The sequence below is a fragment of the Hippopotamus amphibius genome, chromosome 13 (assembly GCF_030028045.1).
Source record: "Hippopotamus amphibius kiboko isolate mHipAmp2 chromosome 13, mHipAmp2.hap2, whole genome shotgun sequence".
Taxonomy (NCBI): Eukaryota; Metazoa; Chordata; class Mammalia; order Artiodactyla; family Hippopotamidae; genus Hippopotamus; species Hippopotamus amphibius.
In genome coordinates, this window is record NC_080198.1 from 2,085,553 (window position 1) to 2,098,227 (window position 12,675).

At 64.5% G+C, this 12,675-nt stretch overlaps 1 protein-coding gene across 9 annotated transcripts in view; it reads right to left on the reverse strand.

Moving 5' to 3' along the window:
• IQSEC1 (IQ motif and Sec7 domain ArfGEF 1) overlaps positions 1-12,675 on the reverse strand; it is an 81,791-nt gene that overhangs the window by 32,071 nt on the left and 37,045 nt on the right. For all 9 annotated transcript variants that reach the window (XR_009048769.1, XR_009048768.1, XM_057705588.1 and 6 more), the window contains exons 2-3: positions 9,346-9,640; positions 3,939-5,200 (exon numbers count right to left, since the gene is read on the reverse strand). Coding sequence is in view for 7 of the 9 variants with exons in the window: in XM_057705588.1 (XP_057561571.1) it covers positions 3,939-5,200; positions 9,346-9,640 (1,557 nt within the window). In the remaining 2 variants the exon portion in view is untranslated. The remainder of the gene's footprint in view (positions 1-3,938; positions 5,201-9,345; positions 9,641-12,675) is intronic.

Here is a 12,675-nt window from a genome sequence, read left to right on the forward strand (position 1 = left end):
GCAGTGCACAGGCTGGGGTGACGGGAGGGTGCTGGAAAGGGAAGGGACACAGATGCTAATGTCGGGCCTGGGGGGGAGGGGTGGGCCTTGGCCTCAGGCAGCCGGCTACTCAGGGTCCACCCTTGTCCGCAGCTCCAGGGCCTGCTCGGGGACATCCGGCTGCCAGCTCTGCCCACCCCCGCACGGGGCCTGGGCCTGTATCTGCTCGGGTTGGACCATCAGCCCTCTCTGGGCCTGGTGAGATTTGGGAGATGGCCAGTGGCCACTGGGCTATGGTTGCTCCTTCAATCCTCCCAACGACCCCTGAGGTGGAAAACCAAGGTGGAGACGGAGGTGGGGGGGGGGAGGGCTGGAGCTTGTAGCGCCCCGCCCCCACGCCTGCCCCGCCCCCACGCCTGCCCCGCCCCCACGCCTGCCCCGCCCACTGCTCGGAGCAGCCTGCCACCTGCCCCCCTCCGCCGCGCCGGCGAATAACAGGCTCTGCAGCCGTGGGACCATCCCGGACCCCGGCCGCCAGGGACACAGCCACTGAGCACGTGTGGCCGCTGACCACCTGCACTGCCGCTCACCACCGGGGGGCTGGACGGACTGTAGTCACCTTCGCTCCAAACTGAAACACCGCCCGTGGCCGGACCTCACCTCTGTCCTTCGAGTTCTAAAAGGGCAAGGTCCCCCAAGCTCAAGGGGCTCCAGTGAAAAGCCCACCAGGAGTTTTCATGGTCTTAACAAGCTGACTGTACAATCCACATGGAAGAGTAACCACCAAGAAGCGCCAAGACCGCTTTTCAAAAGAACAAGAGAGAGGTTTCTGCCCTAATAAGAAAACATATAAAACCGAAAGTCTGATGCTGGCAGAGGAACAAACGGATTCTCTAACCACTAGCGTGGTGCTTCACAGGGATCTTTATTCCGCTCACAGACGAGTCCAGGCCCCCATCACTGGGCCTGGCCAGCAGCAGGTGTGCAATAATATTTGCCAAGTCAATGAAAGGATCCAAGCACAGGCCCTGTTCACATAGGGATTAGATGGGATTTCAAGTCAACAGAGAAAGGACAGACTATTCAATAAACGGTCTGCAGACGACCAGCTAATTTACACAGAATAATAAAAACTACATCCCTCACCATGTACCATTCTCCAAATCAAACACCAGGTCAAAGTCCTAAAGGATATAAAACAAAACTATGAAAGTCCTGAGGAAAATATTTTTAAAGTATATTATGACCTGGGGGGGAGCCTTTTCAAATAAAACATAAAAAAACCAAGTATTGGGTTGGCCAAAATGTTCGTCCTTTTTTTTTCCCCGTAAGATGGCTCTAGTAGCACTCAGCTGTCTTTAACTTCATTCAAAATGATTTGGTTAGACTGCAGGTGAGAGCTGTCATATCAGCGTGCATTTTAAAAAAGACTTATCAAAAACACAACTGAAACGCAAAAAAAAGATTTGTGCAGTGTATGGAGAAGGTGCTGTGACCGATGGAACGTGTCAAAAGTCAAGTTTGCGAAGTTTTGTGGAGATTTCTCGTTGGACAATTCCCCACAGCTGGGTAGGCCAGTTGACGTTGACAGCATTCACTGAGAACAATCGCCGTTACACCACACGGAAGACAGCGACGTACTCAAAATACATAAAGCAAGTGCTGAAAATCGTTTGCCCCAGCTTGGTTATGTTTATTCGCTTTGATGTTTCGGTTCCACAGAAGTTAAGCGAAAAAAACCTTCCTGACCGTATTTCCGCATGCGATTCTCTACTTAAACGTAAAGAATGAAAAGTGGGTACTGTACAACAATGTGGAACCAAAGAGAACGTGGGGCAAGTGAAATGAACCACCACCGACCACATCAAAGGCCGGTCCTCATCCAAAGAAGGTGATGTTGTATATGTGGTGGGATTGGAAGGGACTCCTCTGTTACGAGCTCCTTCCGGAAAATCAAACGATTAATTCCAACAAGTACTGCTCCCAATTAGACCAAATGAAAGCAGCACTCGGCGAAAAGTGTCCGGAATCAGTCAACAGAAAACGCATCATCTTCCATCAGGATAACGCAAGACCACATGTTTCTGTGAGGACCAGGCAAAAACTGTTACAGCCTGGCTGGGAAGTTCTGATTCGCCCACCGTATTCACCAGACATTGCACCTTCGGATTTCCATGTATTTAGGTCTTCACAAAATTCTCTTAATGGAATTCTCCTCAATTCTCTGGAAGACTGTAAAAGGGACCTGGAACAGTTCTTTGCTCAAAAAGATAAAAGGTTTTGGGAAGATGGAATTATGAAGTTGCCTGAAAAAAGGCAGAAGGTAGTGGAACAAATAAATGAATATGTTGTTTGATAAAGTTCTTGGTAAAGATGAAAAATGTGTCTTATTTTTACTTAAAAACCGAAGGCATTTTTTGGCCAACCCAATAATAAAAAGAACACTGATGAACTGACGACACACACACACACACACACACAAATACTGCATCATCATGTCGTATACCTGAAACTAACGTTACATGTCAATTAAAACTCGATTAAAAAGTGCAAAAAACATTAGTGACTTCCGTTAGATGTAAAAAGCATAAACAAAGTTAAAAGATGCATAATTAAAAAACACTGGGGACTTGGGGGCCCGGGTTCGATGGATCCCTGGTCGGGGAACTAGATGCAGCACACTGCGACTGAGAAGCCCGCCCATGCTCCGCAACAAGAGAAGCCACCGCAGTGAGAAGCCCGCGCACCGCCACGAAGAGCAGGCCCCGCGCAGCAATGAAGACCCCACACAGCCTCCTCCCCCGCAAAATAGTTAACCGAGCCAGAAGTGATGCACGGAGACCAAGGCTGCTTGGCTGAGGGAGGGCCCATTTTCTGGTCTCCACCTGTCCATCCAGTTGGGACTCCCGGGCCAGGACACAAGGTCTGCCAGGGACAAGGGAAGCTCGGGCGCTAGGGGAGCTCCCAGGTTATCCCAGCCTCCCTCAAGAGGGTCCGAGATGACCCGGTCTCTGGCTGCGCCCAGACGCAGGTGGGGGCAGGCTTTCGGGACAGAGCTCAGGATGGGCTCAGCAGCCCACGACCTCCCTGTCCCGTGTGCTCTTCTGGCCACGACTTGCGTGGCAGAGGGACCGGTCCTCACGTCAGACGGAGTCTCAGGAGGGCGCCCCAGCAGATGGGACGGGTCTCAGCTGACGGAGGACCAATGAGCCCGGCCCCTAGTGGCCCCTGTGGGACTGCACAGTGCCCCACACCCGCCCCCTGGGGCAGGCCCGAGCTCCCAGAAGGCACGGCCGGTTGCGCCGGAGATGACTCAGAGGGGCCCCCAAGTCTCCCCAGCCCCGCCCAGCAGAGGAAGCGGGGAGCAGGGAAGCCTGGCGGGCCCGTGCCAGAAGCCACCAGGCAGGCTGGCCACATCCCCTCCGTGTCCCCCTCCCTGGAGGAGCCCACTCCAGGCCGGCATCCGGTGACCCCAAATCTAGAGGCCCTGTGGATGGAAGTGAGGGGAAATCCAAAGTTTAACCACCGGAGCTGCCAGCGTCCCCTCCAAGGGAGCGCTCAGCCCGCCCGCCCTCTCACTCGCTATTTTCAGCCGTGCTAAGAATAGCCTGCTTTAAACACCCGTGTCCTGCCCCAGCCCCGCTCTCAGGGCTACCCCGCAGCACCTTTCCAGAGCTCTGGCGTGGCAGCCACACCACAGACCCAGCGTGCCACCCCCCAGAGGGCTCCGGCCTACCTACCGCGTCCTCCTCCCCCACGCGGCCCCCGTCCGGCCCACACGGACACAGGCGCGGGCCTGGACCCGGCCCGCCCCTCCTCACAGGCGCGCATCCTCAGCACCAGGGCCCGAGCTCTGCCTGGCGCGGCGTGTCAGCCCCCACGCCACGTGCCCCCCGAGCCTCGCCACCAGGCAGCCCCCGCCACGCGGGCGCCAGGGCGGCGGGTGGCCGGGGACTCACTTGTTGAAGAGGTTGAGGCCGATGCGGTAGTGCCGCTTGCGAATGATGTCGTTGCTGAAGGCGGGCGAGTCCCAGCTGTTGCGCGTCTCCTTGTGGTAGGTCTGCTTGCTGAGCGTCTGCTCGCGCAGGCTGTCGCGGGACGAGGACTCAGAGCTGCAGTTGATGGTGTCGTTGGAGTTGGACGTGCTGTTGAGGCTGTCGTTGTCCCCGTCCGAGTAGTCCGACTCGGACCTGCTCTGCCTGTTGGCCGAGCCGTTGATGGCCAGGTGGCCGTCCGGGGGCCTGGGCGGCCGGGCCCGGGGCTCCGGCTCCTCCCGGGGGAGGCCCCTGGGGGGCCCGCGGGGGCCGTGCTTGGGGCTGCCCTGGGGCCCGCCCAGGCCGCGCTCACAGGCGCTCTGCCTCCTGAGCGAGCTGCGGTCCGAGCGGTCACTGAGGTCCGCGGAGCTGTCGCTGGGCGGCTCGATGGTGAGCAGCGGCAGGTGCTCCCCGCGGGGCCGTGGCTCGCGTGGCCGTGGCTCGCGCGGCTCCAGGGAGGGTGTGCTCCGGCGGCTGGCGTCCGTGTCCCCCCTGTCGTCCTCGTGGACCGGGGCCCAGTAGTCCTGGGCGGCGCCCCCGGCCCGCAGACGCAGGTCCGACTCCGCGCTGGACGGCCGGCGCCCCGCCTGCGTGGAGGGCAGGGGTGGCGACAGCTCCTCCTCGTCGATGTACAGGGTGACATCACTGTACGAGGCGGTCATCTCGTCCAGCTGGCGGTGCTCCGCGCCATGCAGGGCCGCCGAAGGCTCGGCGTCCCGGGCCCGCCCTGCGTCGGGTGCGGGTGCCTCCTCGGCGTGCAGGCTGCGGCAGTTGAGCGCATCGTCGATGGACTCGGCCAGCGACTTCACCTGCCGTGAGAAGGCGTCCTCCAGCTCCGTGATGGCGTCTGTGAAGTCGCCAGCCGGGGCGGGGGCCTGGAGGGCTGGTGGTGGGCCCAGGTCCCCACACTCGGCCGGCACCAGGGCCCCCAGCGGGGCCCCCTCGTCCGTCACCGAGACCTGCTTGCCCTCGAAGTAGGAGCTGTGCACCTTCTCGGGCCCCTCAAAGGAGAACTGCATCCTCATGTTGGACAGCACGATGCGGCGAGACATGCGGTTCTCGGACATGGAGCTGCGCAGCCGCTCGAAGTTCTTGTTCATTTGGTACTGGCGGAAGGCCGTCTGGATGGTGCGCGCTGCATGGCGGGTCACGAGGCGGCCCCCATACTTCCGTTCTAGCATCTCCACCTGCGGGAGAAGAAGAGGAGCGTGAGGACGGCCCAGGAGGCCCCGTGCATCCCAGGGCTCAGACCCCCGCCGGGGCCTGCCAGCGGCCGTGCCAGACAGGGTTCCCAGGCCCAGGGAGGCGGGGAAATAACACATGACAGTTAAAGCAAGTGTGCCCTGCAGGACTTCTCAGACCCTTTAAAGGGTGGTGCTTTCCCAAACTTCTCCGGCTACGGCAGCCTTTGGCCTTGGTGCACCCGGCGCGTGCAATTTAATGACACTTGGAGATGGTCCGAGAGACGCAGGCAGCCCCTCCAGAGACAAGCAGCCCGGGGCAGGTGCAGGTTATGAGACCGGCCTGAGACCCGAGCAGGTCCTGGGTGCCCAGCACTGGCCACGGGCCTGGGTTCTAGTCCTGGCTGTGCCCTCGTCAGCGGAGTGACGCTGAGACGCCTTGGACCCTGCAGTCCCTCAGTCCCATCAGACCTACCGCGCAGGACTGCAGTGGACACAGGCGAGGCAGGCCCTCAGCACGTGACAGCAAGGGGCGGAGGAGGTACAGGACCCTCGACAGCACTCCCAGGAGGTGCAGACAGTCTGTGGGGTCCCCAAGTCCCCTCCCTGAACAGGTGGGGAAACTGAGGCCCAGAGAAGAGACCCAACACACCGCTGGAGGCCTCCAGACCCCCGTGTGGGCTCTGTGAGCCTGGCAGTGGGGCCAGGCTGCAGGCAGGGGGGGTGCTGGGACTACCGTGTGCCACGTGGGCCTGAGAGGTCCCAGGCGCGCGCCGGCCCACGACCAAGGACAGCCCCGAGGGCTGCTCCCCGCGCCGAGCTCCCGAGCGAGACCAGAGCCCGCTCTTCACAACGCAAGGAGACCCGGGACGGGGAGCCGGCTGACGTGGGGCGGGGAGGCCTCAGGTCCCCGGGAGAGGCACACTCAGAGCCCGACGGGGCAGGGCGCCGCCGTCTGCCGGGCCGGCACCACGCCCACGCCGGCGGCAGGCAGCCAAGGTCCCCACCCGCCAGAGGCCACGTCTGTCCGGGACAGACAGAGGCACCCGCGTAACTGAGCAAAGCCAGGCCTCGGCCGAGCTGGCGGGAGGGCTGCTCAGAGCCGCCTGGGGGTGGCCGGGAAGTGGGGGGGCTCCGCCCCGCTCAGGACTCAGTGTGGGTCCGGGGCCCCCGAGGGACGCCAGCTCCCCCCAGACGCGGACGTGCCAGCTCCCCGGGGCCCACAGGAAGGGGAGCGGCAGGCAGGGCGCAGCGGCCCCTCGCAGGAGGGAGGCCGTGGGGGGCGGGGCAGCGGGGATCAGAACGGCCTCTCAAAGCCGCCGGCCGGCCGAGGCAGCCAGGGCGGGCCTGTCTCTTCTCTCGCCCTGAAGTTCCTGAACGGCATCCAAAGAGATGACCTCACTTCCACATGCGGGAGCAGCGCCTCCGTTTTCTGGGTTTGCCGTGGAGCTGCGAAAGCCACGGGGCCGACCGAGGGCCCGCGGCTGAGCTCTGGGACGCCCTCTCCTCGCCGCCCCCCGGGGGCCTGGGTGCCGGGCCTCTCGGGCCAGCCCGGCGGGAGGGGCGGGGGCGCCGCAGAGGCCGGGGGGGCTCCACGGCCCGTGCCGCCTGCGGACGGTGGAACGCGCCAGCCCAGCAGCGACACTCTTGGCCTGAGACCGTCCCCCCAGGTCTGGGTGGGGACGGGGGGTACGTCGGGAAGGCAGACGCAGGCTCTGTGCTACGTCGTCAAAGTCCCTCAGCCCCCTCCGACCGGCCTCTGCCAGGGGACACACAGACCCAGGCCCCCTCTCACTCAGGCCCCGGGCCCCCCACGGTCATGCCTTTTTCCTCCCGCGCCGGAACCGACCCAAGGCGCAGTCGGCGCACCGACCGGGGGTGCAGGGGAGGGAACCCAACCAGCCTGCACTCGCCTGCTGGGTGTCGCCCGCACCGGACACAGCGTCTGGTCAGCAGAGGGGCCCGTGCAGAGGGGAACAGAGGCGCTGACGCGTGACGAGACGGGAGCCGAGAGGCTCGCCCTCCCGTGATGCACAGCCGCCACCCCTGCCAACGAGGGCCTCCCGCTCAGACAGGAAACCGCCAGGAGGTGCGGAGGCCGGGGGCCGGCAGGCACGGCACGACCTTGCACGGGGCGCCTTCCACGCAAACAGGGCTTTGCGTCACCCAGACTCTACCCCCTCATGGAGCGGGGCACCCTACCTTCACCTGGAAGTTCCCGTGTCATCTGTCCTGTCCCTGTTTTTGCCTTGCCTGCCAGGAGTTGAACGCTCCGCGGCCCTCAGCGTCCCCTCCCCACCCCTCACCTCTTCCCAGCCATCCTTTCCGCCAAGCTTGCTTGGCCTCTGGCCTTCATGCGTACTGTCGCCTCTTCCTGGGAGGTCCCGTCCTCCAGCACCCAGTTCTGATACCACCTTGGAGAGGTGACCCCACCAACCTCTTCCAAGCCGTCTCCTCCCACAGGCGCTCAGCTTCTCTCTCCTCTTTCTTCATCCCCGGAGTTTGCATCATGCTCTGGAATTAACCTGTGTCTTTACTGCTAAGCTGTCTCTGGAGCACAGCATCTGCTCAGGGCTGGGGCCACACCCCGTCCCCTGGCGACTCCCCAGTGCCCAGCACAGGGTCTGGCACGTGGTGGGCATCCGGCTGATACGCGAGGGATGGAAATGAACAGCATTTCATCCACATCCAGGCCGCAGGAAGCATGTGACGACCTCCGCAGGCCTCTCTGAGGGTTTAACTTTCTCACTGCTATTGTAACGGTCCTGCAGCAGCCATCTGTTACGACACACTGTTCTGAACTGCTCTGGATCTCGGTGCAACCGGTAAAAGAAAGTAGCGGCCCGTGCTGTGGGCCTGGCCGTGGGGCCAGGGGGCGACGTGCTCCCCAATATTTGCCGGACAGGGGCCACTGGCTTCAGGCTCTGGCCACGTGCTGGCCGACCCCCCCCCCACCCCCCCCAGCCATCCGTCCTGACTCACAGGTAGACGGAGGAAGACCAGAGCAGGTAGGCAGGGCTGTCCAAGGTCACAGGGCAGCACCAAGAGCAGGGAGAGGGGCCAGCAGGGACTGTTGTGGGGGAAGACGCGCCCCGGGCAGCACCCACGCAGCTCCCCGCAGAGTCCTGGGGCCACAGCCGGCTCAGAGCTCTGCTCCGTAAAAGACAAGCAGGAAGGCTGGGGCGCTAACAGAGGGTCCAGCGGCTGAGCAGTGTCTGAGCGGCTGCTGGGCAGGATCCAGGGCCCAGGCTGGGCAGAGGCGGGCACCCGGGCTCACGAGGAGACGGCCCACAGTCAGCGCCCAGGAGCCGGGGCCAGGCGACAGGCAGGCCCGGCCCGCACGCCAACGGGGCTGCGTCCAGCAGCCTGAGGGCTCTCCTGAGGCCTGCAGCTTCCCGTCGGAGCTCCACGTGAGGGTTCTTCCTGACGTGCCTACGATGTGCCTGCACCCGAGGGGCCGGGCACGAGAGCCCTCGCCCCCACTCCCCACCCCACCCGGACCCTCCCCGTCTGCCCCCAGCCTACGAGGCCCAGCAGGCGGGTGGTGCACACCCCCCGCGCTGCACGCAGACGCTGACCCCGTGGTGGGTCTGGGCCGAGGCCCCGGGGCGGAAGCGCAGGCTGCACGGAGGCGCTCTCCCCCAGGACAGGGAGCTGCAAGCTGCGGGGTGGCGCGCGCCGTCGGGCCTCACTGGCTGGGGAGGGGCATGCTGCTCGCTTCAGAGCACGTGCTGTTTCTGCTGTGAACGGACTCCCCATCCCCGAGGGCCCCTCCTGCAGACCGCCCAAGGTTCAGGCCCCTCCTGGACCCCAGACCCTCAGTGGCCGCCACGTAACCCGTGCGCACGGGCGGCATCAGGTCCTGACGCCCAGCACGGGCCCCGGAGCCCAGCCATGAGGGTGTGACCCGGGCCGAGGCCAAGGTCAGATGGGAACATCCCACACCCGGCCGCTTCCCTCCAGACCCTCTGTGTCGCGAGGAGCCGGCGGGGGCAAAGGCCACGTCCGTGGGGAACGGCCCCTGCCTCGTACCCGGCTGTCGCACGCCTGGGGCCCCCCGCGGCCTTGGGCAGCCCCGGCAAAGGGCCGCTCAAGCACCGCAGCCCTCATCCCCCCCTCTCCGCGCGTGGCCCGTGTGGCCGGCCACCTACCTGCTTGTCCTGCAGGTCGGAGGAGAGCTCATAGCTCTCAGAGAGGGACCGCGAGCGCTTGATGGCCTCCTCCTCGGCCTGCTTGCGCAGGATGGAGGTCGAGTGCTGCAGCCTGGGCCTCCGCGTGCGCTGCTGCTGCCCGGGTGGCCCCGCGTACAGCCCATAGGCGCCCCCCGCCGTGTGCTCGTAGGGGTCCGGGCTCAGGCCGGAGCCGGGTGCCAGGGGGCCCTGGTGGTAGGCGGAGGGGCTGTCCAGCGGCGTGCCAGTCTCGCTGCTGGGGGCCTCGCCCTCGACGCTGCAGAGAGAGGACAGGCCTGGGTGAGCGGAAACCCCAGCCCAGGGCCCCACAGGCATCCGCCACCCCCGCCCTCCCGCAGGTGGTCCCCGGGGGCAGCCGGGCCCGCGGAGACCCTCTGCTCCGCGCCCTCCTGAGGCTCCCCTCCCCTTGCAGTGGCTGCTTTCTCTGTACGGCGCGCCCCCTCCTCACAGCCGACGCCCCTCCCTCCCCGACGGGCCCTGTCCACCGTCTCCCGGGGAAGCTCGGCCCCAGGGTCCACGGATGAGCCCAGGGCCTCGGGCGGGCCTGGCCCAGAGCAGCTGCCCAGGGACACTCACGCACGGACAGCGTGTCCCATCGCCTCCGCTCGCCCACCCCCACCGCCTGGATTAAGGAAACCACTTGCTTTGTATTTTTTTAAAAACAGCAATTAACAAAAGGACACTTCCCCGCACACCTACGGGGGTCAGGCACTGTGCTGGTGTTTGCTGACCCGGGCCCCCCACAACGAGATTTGTGTATTTCAAGCTCTGAGGGCCAGCACCTCAGGCTGTGTCTGTTTGGAAATAGTCTTTAAAGAGGTAATTCAGTTAAAACGAGCTCACGAGGGTCCCAGGCAGCCTGACTGGTGTCCTCACAGACGAGATTAAGACGCACACAGAGGGCCAAGGCTGTGAGGCCCACACTGGGGAGAAGACCTCAGGGGAGCCACCCGGCCCACGCCTTATCGTGGCCTCCAGGGTCCGCCAGGAGGAGCCAGCGCCTGCTGCTCAAGCCGCCCCGTCTGTGCGGCTGGTTGCGGCCAGCTGGGAGTTGAACACAGAGCTGCATATACATTTTGTCTAAATCTTAAAGCCAGTCTGCAGAGGACAGATGAACCCCTTTTCCAGGTGAGGAGATGGAGGCCCACACAGCACAGGCCTTGCCCTAAGCTGCACAGGTAACGCACAGGTGAGTCGGGACGAAAGCCCAAGGCCGGGGGCTCCCCTCCAACCCACCGCCCTCGTCCCGGGCCTGTGCACATCCCTCAACCTTCCAAGTGCCCGGTGCGGGGACAGAGGGGTGGCTTACTCATCCCAAACTCACGACCTTAGAAGACGTGAGACAGAGAGAAGGGAGCTTCTGGCGGCCTCTCAAGTGGCGCCCTGCCACTCCCCTGTCCCTACAGGACAGCCTCAGATCCCTGGGGCCAGGGTGGGGTCCCTGTGGAAGTGGCCCAGTGGAGGGAAGGGCACACAGACCCCCGAGGGCTCCAGTCCTTCCTAGGGATCCTGTCTTCAGAGCCGCGGGAACGCCCTGCACGCAGCAGCCTCTGGGACCGGCCCCCCCACCCCCAGCTCTGCTCCCACGGTCTCCATGGGTCCCAGGGCCCGAGGGCCCCCACTGCCCCGTGTGGAATGTGCCTCCTGGGGGAGGGGCACGGGCACGGGGCCCTGGAGCCAGCACAGCCCGGCCACAGGCAGCACAGCCCTGCACGCCTCTCCCCCCAGCCCGCCTGGCTGCAAAGCCTGGCACGTGCTGTCCGGCGGGCCATCTAAGAATAGCACAGGCCTCGCGCTCTGCCCCGCGGCGACACGCAGTGGGTCTCCTGTGGCACAGGACACTGCAGCCTGCTGCCCAGGGGCTGAAGCGTGGCGAGGGTCCATCCGTGGGGAAGAGCCCTGGGTGCCTGGCCTCGATGTGGCTGTGAGTCAGGGGCTCACGCCCATTCCCAAGCCTGGTCCCGGTCTGTAACCCTGGGGGGCTGCTCTCGGTGCCCCGGGCCCACCACCCCTCGAGACCCCCTGCCGCCCGTCAGTCACCCAGCAGCAGCTCCCCCGGGGCCTCTGGGCTCCGTGTGGGGTGGTGGACGCGGGTGGGCGCAGGCACGGACAGCTGCAGGGGAGGGGGAAGGGGCCCGCGGGCCCCACAGGCGACAGCTCTCCCCGTCCCCGGGACATGCGCGTGGCCCATGTGAGCCCCCGCCAGTCCCGTGCCTCCCCAGGACCATCTCCACGTGCGCACCCAGGGCGGGGGGACGCTCTGTCAGGGCCCGGGCTGCTTTCTGAGCCGGAGGGTGGCGGAAAACAGACGCGTCCTTGAGGAGAAGCACCAGGGCTCAGCTCACCAGGAGTCAGATAGTCTCTGAGCCCTGAGTCTGCAGAGGCTGTGGAGACGGGCAGGGGTCCACGCAGGTCCGCTCCCCCAGTGACCGACGCCCCCAACAAAGGGGGTGTCCGCCCTCGTGGGCAGGGACTCGGCCCCTGACCCTGACCCAGCCCGCACTCACGTGGCCTCAGAGCAAGGTGAACAGGTGGAAAGGCATGTCCCCATCCCCCACAGGGGGACCAGCTGGGCATGTCTGAGGGCTGCGGCCACTCCCAGTCGGCTGGTTTGGGCAGAGGGAGCTGAGGAAGCAGAGGCAGGTGACGGCCCCGGACTTGCGGCTGCACCCTGCCCTGCGGAGGGCGCGGGCCTGGCCCCCAGCGGAGCTCACGGATAGGACCATCTGTGCCAGCACCCACCATGCGGAGCCTGGGGCCCGGCAGGAGGGGTGCACCTGCGATCTGATGGGGACGGCGGCGGCTATGGGGAGGCCAGGACGTCCTGGGGCTGTGCCGGCCCAGGGCTCCTGCCCTGCCCACAACTGTCTCGGGCCAGCAGGTTCCAGAAGGTGCTTGGGGGAAAGGGCCCGACCTCCTTCCAGGCCAAGGGAAGGGGCTGACAGTCACCTCCAGCCTCCTCTCCCCTGTGAGCCGACCGTCCACACACACCCACCTGCCCACCAGGTGGTCCAGGGCACCACCACGGCTCCCTGGGTCATCCCTCACTCCCTGCCTCTCTCCTCCCATGGCAGTCAGAGCAACCCTGACAAAATGGGAGGCACATCAAGTGCCTGTCTGCTCCCCGTCACACTGAGCAGACACCGTCTCGCAGGCCTGACCTCAGCTGACCTCACCTAGGTCCCTCGTCCCCTCGCTCATTCTGTTCCAGCCTCACTGGCTTCCCTCCTCTCTTCTTAAAGGGGTCAGCACATTCCTGCCTCAGGGCCTTTGCACTGGCTGTTCCTTCTG